This window comes from Cygnus atratus, chromosome 5 (assembly GCF_013377495.2).
Source record: "Cygnus atratus isolate AKBS03 ecotype Queensland, Australia chromosome 5, CAtr_DNAZoo_HiC_assembly, whole genome shotgun sequence".
Lineage (NCBI taxonomy): Eukaryota > Metazoa > Chordata > Aves > Anseriformes > Anatidae > Cygnus > Cygnus atratus.
In genome coordinates this window covers 28,732,436-28,744,125 of record NC_066366.1, presented here as the reverse complement: position 1 = coordinate 28,744,125, position 11,690 = coordinate 28,732,436, and the positions used below count along the sequence as shown (strand labels likewise).

The 11,690-nt window shown below is 41.2% G+C and overlaps 1 protein-coding gene across 1 annotated transcript; it reads left to right on the top strand.

Moving 5' to 3' along the window:
* The first annotated feature begins 54 nt into the window (after nucleotides 1-54).
* ERH (ERH mRNA splicing and mitosis factor) lies at nucleotides 55-7,945 on the top strand. The gene is made up of 4 exons (XM_035539126.2): nucleotides 55-199; nucleotides 3,726-3,813; nucleotides 4,991-5,111; nucleotides 7,448-7,945. The coding sequence occupies exons 1-4, from the start codon at nucleotides 197-199 to the stop codon at nucleotides 7,548-7,550; spliced, it is 315 nt and encodes a 104-aa protein (XP_035395019.1). The 5' UTR covers nucleotides 55-196; the 3' UTR covers nucleotides 7,551-7,945.
* Nucleotides 7,946-11,690: the final 3,745 nt, after the last annotated feature.

The following is an 11,690-nucleotide window of genomic DNA, read 5'->3' as shown; positions in this document are numbered from 1 at the left end:
TCCCCCCCCCCCCCCCACTCCTCCAACGCGTCCCGCTCGGCTTCCACCCGCCGCCCTCAGCGCTTCGGCTTCAGGGGGCGCGCGTGCGCGGGGGGGCGCTCTAGCCCTTCCTCTCGCTGGTCGGCCGCGGGGGGTTGTGGGGGATCGGCGGGCGCCTGGCGGTCGGCGGCGGCAGAGCTGAGGAGCGGGAGCCGCGATGGTGAGCGGGGGGCCCGGGGGGCTTCGGGGGGGGGCTCGGCCTGGCCGCACCGGCACCGGGGGGGGGGGCGGGGGGAGGCGGGGGAGGACGGCAAGGCCGCGGGGAGGGCCCGGCCCGGCAGCACGTGGCGGGGGGAGGCCGCGAGCGGGGGCTCGGGCCTGGTCCGGGGGTCGCCTCCGTGAGGGGGTTGCGCCGGAGCCCCTCGGTGCCCCGGGGCCGGTGGGAGAGGCCGCCTCGGCCTGGCTTTGGTCAGGAGTTTGGCTTCTGCTGCCCGACGGAGGGGAAAAAGTCGCCGAAATCCCTCCTGCTGCCTAGCAGGAGGAGCTGGAAGGCCCCTAAGCGCGCGGTGCGCTGCCTCGCTTCGCCAGGCGTCTTGCTCTCCCCGTACCTCGTTCTTCTCTCTTTCTTCCTTCCCCCCTAGTTTGTTTTCAGGTAGGCTTCGCAATTGGCAAAATGCTCTTCGGGCAGATGCTGCCTGGCTCCTGCTCGTTGGGGTGCCAGTGCTGCCTCAACCGCTTTTACGGGGTTACGTCTGCAACTTTGTACTTGGAGAGCTTTCTAAAGGGCGCTCTGGGAGTTGAAAATTGGAGTAATATAAACCAAGCTTGGGGTCTTATTTAACAACAGCCAGTACAACAGCGCTCTAAAAGAAAACACAAGAACACACAACAATGCAACACAATAAAGAGCCCATACTGCACTCTTCCACATTACCTATTCCTATGGCGTGACATTTTCAGTATCTTCCTCTGTTCTGGTTTTCTAACAATGAGATTTATACTCATAGAAAAACCAAACAGTTTTTATTTACACTGATCTTTGTCCCTAGGCACGTATTCAGGGGGGCAGGTAAAAGTTTGAAGAAACCTCTCAGGTTTCTGAACTTGTCACATCTGTGGTAGGAGAGGAGGAGCAATTTTACCAAATCAAGCTAAATTAGTTTTTTTTTTTTTTCTGTATGGTAAAATAACAGGAAGTTCTTAAAGAAACACTTAGGATGTAATGCATTAATCCTGCAGTACAGTTGATCCCAATGTCAGTAATTTTGATAGACCAGCTAAAGTGGACGAAGATCTTAAAAGCTAATTTGTACAATATAAACATGAAGGAATTGATTCTTTTATTGTTTGCTTTACTTCAGAGCTTCTAGCAGAAGCTGAGACATTAATACTTGTTAGAAGGAGAAATTTAAGTGGCAGTAACAGGATCAAAAGAAATACTAGCAACAATTTGGACTTGTTTTTTGATGTTATTGTAGTAATTATTGTTAGAGGCTCACGATCTATTGGTGTTGCTTTTAGAAAAGCTGAATTATGCCCTTTTTTTGTACAAGGGAATTAATAATTTCCAGGCTGATACGGATATTGAAAAGTTTGCAAAGAGAAAAATGATTTCAAGTCAGAAGCTCAAATAAATTCTAACTTGAAGTTCTGAAAGAACTGGCTTATGTGTCTGGCTCACTGATACTTTTTTTCTGTAGTCTGAGTATTGAGATAGTCTCAGAATAAATATGTTGATTTAACAGTCAAAGAATGGGAGGGGTATTTTGAGGTTGGAAAGCTTAAAGTTCTTCCCCACCAAGACACTGAGAGACTGGATACAGAATTCACTCAACTGTGATAAAGTTGCTCATCTCCTAGTCAGTACAGTTTTATCTATGCTTTCTTAGGTTTTGTCAAATAAACCCAACTTTTTTCTTCTAGTGTTAAAGTGGAGTTTGAAAGTACAGAGACCACAACTGCAGTTTGCAGGGCATTCTGCTGCTAAAACACACAAGCTTTTATAGAACGCGCGGAACTGGCCGACAGACCCCATTTTTTATTAAGAAGGGATTCTTACTCGGATGCTCCTGGGTGATCGGAGTTCCGAGTCCTGGAAGCGAGCCTGGTCACAAGCAAATGCAAAGGGTACTGCTGGAAGTAGTGGTGACTGGATTTGGCAGTCCTTTGACTCCCTGGTGAGGCGTGCCTGGGACAGTGCAGCACACTTAGTAGCAGCTGGATACCAGCAGCCCTGGGGGCGTCCCGTTCACATCTAGCGTCCTCCGGTGTGCAGGGAAGCAGTCTTAGCAGTCTGGTCTCCTTTGTCTGATTTTCATTATAGCACAGAGCTCTGCATTCCCCTCCTTCGTTTCTGAGAGGGGAAAAGTCTTACTGCTACTACTTCTTTCTGGAACTTTTCTTCTGAGCTCCTCCAAATCTCCTTCTCCCATGTTATGAATTTAAAAAACTGAAACCGTATTCCAGGTCGATGGTGGTATAAAAATTTGGACCATTTTCTTATAAGTTCTTTGCCATTTTTCTATCACCGCATTTGAGCACTGAAGTGGTACCTTTTAACTGTTCTGTCCAAAGTGTGGGTTATCAGCAGCTACCTAAATGAAGCCTGATAATGCATTTTGGTATTTCCTCCCAGTGTGTCTTACTCTGCAGTTCCCTGCGCGAGTTTTACAAGTTGAGTACTCGCTTTATATGTTAGCACTGAAAGTGCTGGGTTAAATTAACAGCACGGGAAATGCTGTTTTCTAGGGTGCTTGCAAACTTCCTATGATGTGTAACCTGTTAATTAGGTCACAGGCTGTGTACACTTAAAATCTTGTTTGTTTAAATTACTTGCTGCATCCAAGTGAAAAATATTACAGAAATAATGCAAGCCACAGACCGTACAATCACCAAAGCCTTGCCTGCAGAAGAACAAGTTTACAGGCTGACATTTGGAACAGTTATCTGTGCCGTAATTGCCCTTTCAGTAGGCTTGCTGAAGTGTTAAAAAAAAAAAAAAAAAAAAAAAAACAGCACATCTGATTTGCAGGAAATAATCTTGAATACCAAGTGCGGATTTGTTAAAGAATTTGTGTTACCTCGAAGGTGAATAACTCCAAATAGCTCTTTGTGTTTGAATCTTTAAGGTGAGACTGACAGGGATGCTAATTTGGACAATTTGGACTCCATCTTTGCTTTGTAGCTGGGGTACTTAATTCATACTAACAGCTTGCCTTTGGAATACAATAAGTAAATGCACGATGGGATAGCTTCTGTACGTTGACTGCATCGCCTTGCTTTTCTGTTTAAGTAGAAACTACAATTTCCGTGTTTGATTTCTTCAACACAATAGCCGCTTTACTGATGATTTTACATTACACATTTTTAAAAGTTTGTGAGAACTGATAGGACTGATTGGAAACAAAAATATAACACAGCTTATATGAAAAGTATTATCTGGAAAATGTCCGTGACCTAGATTGGTAGTTCAGTGTTTAATACTGTACTAATTTTTTTGAGTTATTTAGCCTGGTTAGTTTTGAGAAGACTGTGCAGTCTTAGTCGTCATAATTAACCTTTACGTGCCAAAGATGTGTGGAAGCATCACAAAGTAACACTGGGAACTGCTGCGGTATGCTTCCCAGTTTGTGTAACGATCTGGTGGCCAAAAATAAAATTACAGCTTATTTTTCATTCAGATAAATAACTTCAAATTTTAAAAAAAGATTTTGAAAGAAATGTTGTTTTCTTGTTTTGTTTTTCAGTCTCACACAATTCTACTTGTTCAGCCTACCAAGAGGCCAGAAGGCAGAACATATGCCGATTATGAATCGGTGAATGAGTGCATGGAAGGTGGGTGCAATCATTGTAGTCTAAAACTATTGTTAAAATCCTGGTTTTGACATATTCTCATACTTCCTTGGTAAGAGAATAAGATGCTGTTGACGTTTTCCCAAGATGATTCGGAAAAAAAAGAAGCAAAAGTGTCTTATGTTTTTAATTTACTAATGTTTTAGCAAACTAAATAGTTATCCTTTCTTTCTAAAACTTCCATGTGACATTAAGTGTCTCCTTTTGGCTTAACTAGATTGAACCGTGTTCAGTTCATAAAAGTAGGCAATATTTATAGTGAGGCCGTGCAACAGACCGGTCTGAACATATTTCACTGCGCGATCAGATTCCAACTCTCACAAATTTTGGTGCTAACCCTGCAAAGAAAAGATTGCTACTGGAAATAATATATACAATAAAAGCATGCTTGTAATTGAAATGTAGTTTGCAACCTGGTGGCTTCTGTGCCAGAAAAAAAAAAGTTGTGTGACGGAGAGACAGTGAATGTTGGAGAAAAGATTGAAATACTACAGCTGTATAATTTAAATGTAAGAGTTCTCTTAGCATTAAAATCTAATTCCAGAAAGCTTTGCAAGACAAACAAAAGCATAAGAGAGATAATGTAAAACCCCCATGCTCACTTTAATATTACATTCTTTTCAAATGTATCAGAATTATTTATGGGATAGAGTAAGTAAAACTTATGTAAATGTACAGACTGGCTCTGTCACTCTTATCTCAGTCACTGTGTTTGACTCTTTCATGAAGAATGATCTCTTCTGAGACTTGACCAGCTGTATTTAACAGTACTTAGTCTTTCTCAGGTGCTTGTACAGTAGAAATATGTGTTGCAATTGCTGTTTAAAAGTTATTAGACGAAGTTCCAGACTTCACTTGGAGCTTACTGCATAGAACATTAAATCTACGACAGAACTAAATGGTTTTCCTTTAGATGATGATGCTCGTCATGCATCTTACCTAGTTTTATAGTATTGTGTTCAATGCAAGTAGCTAAAACAAAAGCATTTCAGCAACAAAATCTGAGTAAGTTCATGTCTGTTTTCATGGTGCTCACATCTAAGCTTTCTTGGCATCTGGTTCAATATCTGAAAAAAAGTGCAGCTAATACAGATTTTTTTTTTGCTTTTCTCCAGTGCTGACATTATTGCATTATCAATCTTTTTTTTCCCCTCTGTAGGAGTCTGTAAAATGTATGAAGAGCATCTGAAGAGAATGAATCCCAACAGTCCATCCATTACATATGATATCAGCCAGTTGTTTGACTTCATTGATGACTTGGCAGACCTCAGCTGTCTTGTGTAAGTTCAGTTGTACAAATCTGTTTCAGTGACTCACAGAACTCTTCTGTATAAACTCTTACATGTTTTAGACTGGCTAGTCTGTTTAAATTGGGGCTGGATCTGCCTTTATGCAATTGGTCTGATTCTTAAGGAGGCAGAATGATTAATGAATTGTATTCAGCTGAAGGCTTTAATATCATTTTGGTGGTAGTCTATAGAAGTCGCTTGCAACTGTTTACTTTGATTGAGATACAGCAAGATGGAAGCTTCTGTAAATCCTAGTTAAGTGATTGAGGAACCTATTAATCCAGTTGATCCCCCTAGCTAGTGGTTTGAGTGCCTTTGTGAATACATAATCTCTGATTCTCATCTGTGTGTTAAAGTTGTGGGCAAGCAAAGGTGGTCTTGTGTGCTTTCCATTCTGACTGGACTGAAACCAGGTGTTAAATTTCAGTATTTAGAATGTAGCTAACCTCGTGACTGAATCAGGTAGATCCTGGCTAATTTCTGTGCCATACATTTCAGAGCAATGGTTTGAGATGACGGTGGCATTGAATTTCACAGAAATTCTGTAGGAATATGGATACAAATAGCACATTCAAATAACCAAAACCACATCAGTTTGCTCAGCTCAAAATTCTAGGATCTCTTTTTAAGGCAGTGAGTATCTAGTGTGGACATTTCTGCAGCTGTACTGCTCTGTCTTAAATCCCAATGCAAGTTCTGTGCAGCTGCACAGTAAGCAATCCTTGCCAATTTATGCAGTTTAAAAAAAAAGAAAAAAACAAATTGGATTGCTTTCCTTTGCATCTAGATGTACATACGGAAACAGATTACATTACTGATAGTGACTTGCTACAAATGCCATTCACCAAAGAGTTCAGTAGAATAAATAAATTACTGTGACAATTTCTGTGGTTACCTTGTTCTGCCATGTTAGATCTCCTGGTGTCATCGTACTAGGCTGATGTGGTTTGAAAGACATGCTTTGTTTTAGCATATTTAACAGACTGAAGACTATTTGCTTTAAGAAGTAGCGACTGATTTCTTGTACAGGCTTTCATATTTCTTAATAAGGCTTGTAAACTTAGTGTCATGCTACTTCGGCTTAGCGTTTTCCACCAGATGGCACACACAGCACATAACATACCAGACATGCCTTGCGCTTGTGGAGATTTGTGAAGTACTTGCTATCTGGTCTTGCAGTGTAGCATTATGAATGAATAGGGTGGAAGGGAGGGGAATAAATCAAACAATTCCCAAAACTAACATTTCTTACACTGTAATGAAATCGTTAATATATTGGTATACACTAAAACTCTTTCTATGGCCTTGAATTACTCATGCTGGGTTTTAAATAAGGCTTTCTTAAAAATAGTACGTTCAGGGCTTTGTCTTTTAAAGTAAGAACTGCAAATTATTCGGGATTGAGTTAAACAACTGGATTTATACTCAGCTGCTTACCAGTGACCACCTTACTGTTCTTACCTGATGAGAAATACCTGTAGCAAAATTGAGGGACTGGCTAGGACATTGGCTGAAAATACCATCTGTATAAAAAAAAATCACCTTTAAGAACTAAAGGGGGAAAGGAGGGCATTAATCTTCACAGTTAAGTTTATATGTTTTGCTTTTATTTTTCAGTCTAATTCTGCTTCAGTTCAACAGTGTCTTGAGTAACCAAGTACTTCAGCCCTGGCAAGAAATCTTGCTAGTGGTCTACTTTTATCGCCTGTCCCTGAGTAGTAAAGAAAATTAACCTGTAGGCTCTTGTTTTCAGTTTGCTTATTATGAAGTGTCCTTGTTTATTAGATGCAAGCTTGCCCTTGCTGCCAGCTGGCAAGAATCATTTGTCATCCATCTATTAGACTGCCTTTATTCATTTTATTAAAAAAAAAAAATCCAGGCAGAAGTGGAACACTTGAAAAATTACATGAACACTTGCTTGAAGTTAAACTGAGCGTTTGGCTCATTAAGACAAATTAAGTATAGTTTCCTGGTGGAACTATTCTTCTTAATTCTAAGTTCCAGAATATTAAGGTGCTCTGTTTTCTTTCTCCCATAAGTAATTACATTCATGAGTTTAAATGCAAAATGCAGTCTCTTAATAGTCTTTGGAGAATCTGGTTGTTTCAGGTTCTTACTGATCTGCTGGGTAACTTGTGAGTTGTTTTTTTAGGAAACAGAACAAATCTTTGATAAATGGCAATTCCCATTCACTTCTGATATTACTGATGTTCTGTATACAACTTTCTGCCTCGTACGCTTGAGGACACTTAATTGTCTGTGAAGTCTTTGTAGGAAGTGTTCCATGGAACAGACCAATATTACATGAGTTCTTTTCTTTTTTCTAGTTACCGTGCTGACACTCAGACATACCAACCGTACAATAAAGACTGGATAAAGGAGAAGATCTACGTCCTCCTCCGCAGGCAGGCCCAGCAAGCAAGCAAATAATGGGGACGCCATCCTTACGTGGGGCTGGGGGAGGGCTTGGACAACAGGTGTGTACAGAGTGTAGTAGTGAAAGTTTTGTATTATAGTCATCCTGTTGCCATCTTGTTAAACTCTTTAGTCGGGACTGAATGTATTGTTAGAGATGCAAGGATTTTGTTGGATTGACCTTTTTTTTTTTTTCAGTGTAAATGGGGAAGAAACTACAACATCTTCAGCAGAGTTAATTTTTTTTTTCCTGCTGGTTAGCTAATGGTCCTACCTTATTTGAACCCCTGGGGCTGTTCACATTGTACTTCACCACATCCACTGTATGTGCCCTTCTGTGGGGTTTCCAACATTTAGTTTTGTCCTTGAGGCGGTCTTAATGGGGAATAAAAAACTACCCTTTAGTTAAATTTGAGTGCTGAATTTTGTGTTTTTTCCTGCTATACCGTGAACTAAATCTTTCTTGCCCATTTGCTGAAGAATGGGGTTTGAAAGCATGCATGGACCGAACACCATGGTCATTTGCTGTATTACAGGATGGCTCTAAGTCTGGCCTTCCAAATTAATTTCTCTGGCCTATACTTGGCTGTCTTTCCTGGGGATCTTTGGGAAGCATAGCAACCCTCTTGTTCTTGCACTCTAAACTTGATCTTTCTTAGAAGGCATTTATATTCAGGTAAGCGTCTGCTTGCTAGGACAGATGATGGCTAAGAGCAGGCTGATGTATTGCATCACAGACCCCATGAATAATTCTACTTCCAAGCTTCCCCTGAGAAAGGAACGGGCAAAGTGAATTATTCTGACGTGAATCTTGCCAAACTGTATTCCCTCTTTACAAGGGATAAGGACCTATCTGCTTGCATGCTCTGTAGAATGATACCCTCCTCCCTGCCTAAAACAGATGCTGCTGTGTTTTTTTCAGTACAGCAAGATTACACATAGTGCTGGAGGATATATTAGACCAAGTAAATAGCAGGTAGAAGAGCAAGGCTAAACTGGTACTTCGTGCCTTTGTGTTAGTCTAGAGTCCCTCCACTGTGGGTACAGATTGGAATCAGACTCTCCAGGTGTGCCCAGCCAGGAGCAGTTCTAGGGTTAATGGAAGAATGTAGCTGTCTCCAGTGTGCTTAGCTTCCTGAAACACATTAATAGTTTGATAGACTTTACAGCAAATGCATTGGCTTAAAAGAATGAGTTTAAATGGACTGTGTATAGTAAAGCTTTAATGAAAATAGCTTCACTTAAGCGGTAAGTAAGTGCTGCTGAAGACTTTGAGTCAAATTATTGGGGAGAAGAAATTCTTAGACATATCCGAGGGGAATGTTAGAACATTTTCCAACATGAGTACAAATTGGAGATTAAAGCTACTAGTTCTATGATTGTAGCGATAAGGTATCGATTCAATCTGCTAACTTCAAAACATGCTTCCTTTAAAACAGATTTTTCAAAGCAGGGCAGGTCTGAAGCGTATCTACACGTGGTTACTTAAATCTGGAAATATTTCTGTGTAGAAGCTTGCTTTTATATCCAAGTGCAGCTTAAAACAAAAATAACTCACTAACTGTTGCCCCGTATAGTGACACTCAAATTAATATCAGCAATGTTATTCAAGCATCTTGTATAGTTTATCCTCCTGTGTAGCAAGTACTAAAATAGCATGTTCTTTCCCAAAATATTTGGGTTTTATTACTGGTGAATATATCTTCATTAAAACTCCACTATTCTCACAGTGAACCAATCTGGTGCATATTCCTTTAAGGTGCTAAGCAGGATGCAATTCTGCAGTCTTTTAAGTGAAGTCAAATAAAAATCCCTTCTTGCTTTCTGCACGCTAAAAAATAGTGATTAAGTGTTTTTCTCATTTTGTGAGCTTGTTTTTACTTTAAGAAAAAAAAAAACAGGCATGTGGGCACTTTCCTGATTGTGAAAAGTACAAGGAACTGGAAAATGTAAGTATAAGTTCCTTTTATACCTGTGGAGCCAGACTCAGCCTTCTGCTGATACAAAAGATAGAGCCTGTAGAACACTAGGAGAAGGCACTTAAACATCTCCTTTCCCTTTGGTACCTAACTACAGCTGTCTGTTGTTTTTGTTTGTGTTTTTTTTTTTTTTTGGGGGGGGGGGGGGGGGGGGGGGGCATGGGGGTGGTGGTGGTGCTGCTTTTTCTTTCCTCCTGAAATAAGCTACTGGTTAAAATTCCCTAGTGTATAGTTCCCGAGTTGCCATTCTCCACATTACCTTGGGTTTGCCTTTTACTTGATTAACTATTCATGAGACAACAGAACAATTGCTTAACTGATTGCAAAAACACTTGAAGGAAAAAAAAAAGATGCTGCAGCATCTGCCTGACGTGTAACGGATGAGAAAGGAGAATGTGGAACTAATCTGAAATCCATCTAACTTGCTTTCAGAAATATAGTAAAGAAGAGGGTTGTGAGCATTTGGAAACATATAACATGCCAGTAGACATTCGGTTGGCACTCTAGTAATGTAGTCTGCTGTAGGAGGCCAAGTGAAAAATTACTTTTCAATTTGCTGCTTGGCAGGAAAAAAATCTGAGTGGTATTTCGTTAAAGTTTTGCGCCCCTTCAAGCTCACATTTTTATCATCTAACTCTGCCCGAACCTTACAGCACGTGTCTAAAACAGGTGAAAGAAACGCCAGACTGTATGACTCTGTACCCAGAAGATGCGTCACTGATGGTGCTCTAACGCTCCCTTAGCCAAGCTTGAAGTATTGGAGTGGTCCCTATGCTCAAAGCCACAACTACAGGAGGGTTGGGCCTAGAGTGAATGACTGTTCCCGGATCCAGAGACACCAGGAGTCTTACGGTGTCTCTTCGCTAGCTCCTTTCCATTAAGGGGTGATAGCAGTGTTCTTAGGACCTTCTCCAGTTGCACCTGTCCCTAAAGACATATGACAGCAGTTCCACTAACCAATATCAAACATTTATTTGCCTGAGTTCAGCTACTTTTCAATTAAGGTTTGTTAGCAGTGTTTTGCTAGTAATCGGTGAATAAGTCACATGATTACAGAAGGTATGTCTGAAAAGAGTCCGTCATCCTATGCACGCTTTGCCCTGTGGCAGCCTGATACTTCCCGCATGAAGGACATGCGTAAGTGGCAGTGTTGATCATAGCAGCTACAGTGTGGGAGTAAATGATAAAGGTAAATCATACTGGCTGTTTCTGCAGGGCAATGGTACAGTCTTCTAAAAAGGGGAGAAAGAATGGAATTTAGAGACCTAGTATTTCTAAGTACGTGATTTTTTTATTTTTTATTTTTAAAAAGTCCATCGAGCAAGCCTAGCCTCGCTTCAGTGAGATAGATGAGCCCTCATCCATTGCCGGGAGTGTGAAGCAACTGAGCTGCCTGGCTTATGGAGCCACGAAGCATGCTATATCTCATCTAATCGAGTCGTCATGCAGACTCTGAACTGCCTGCTACTGATCCCAAGTGAGGCAAAACCAGGGTACAACCCATTTCATGGCACGGCTGTTCACCAAGCAAATAATAAGGTGAAGTTTCAGGAGATGACTGAGTTGATCTAACAGTTCGTTGTTATTGTAAGGGCACAATGCTGCTCCACACTGTGTAGTTTCTACACTTGTAGTTAATACAGCTGGTACAGGAGAGACACTGGGAGTCGTGGGAGAAAGGCAGAACAGGGGCTGCCACTCAGCAGCCATAAGCAGAGCAGTTGGTAACTTAAAATCTCATTTGGGGCTCTGACAGCAAGATCAAGCAAGTAAATGCTGTTTCAGAAAATGGTAGCTAAACTGCTGTATACGTAAAGGACCAGTTTATCTGCCATTGCATGTTCCTGACAGTTTGTGATGGACTGGGATGGAGGGAGAGGATGCCTGACACGATTATATTGTGTGGTTTGGGGATACAGACCAAAACTTCACAGCCAGTTTAAGGACCTAGGTCTGATGTAACCCCACTTGGATTAAAATTTTGATCACATGTCACATAACAACTGTAACAGGATCACTCTCTTACAAGAATCCCGCTCTGCAGCCATCTTTCAGAATTCTGAAGACTTTTAGAGGGGGCTTGTGGAGCAAAATTGAGTTTTTATTCCTTTTTTGAGAGTGAAATAGGTGATTAAAATACTTGTCTTCATCTACAGTTTCATTCCTCATCACATTC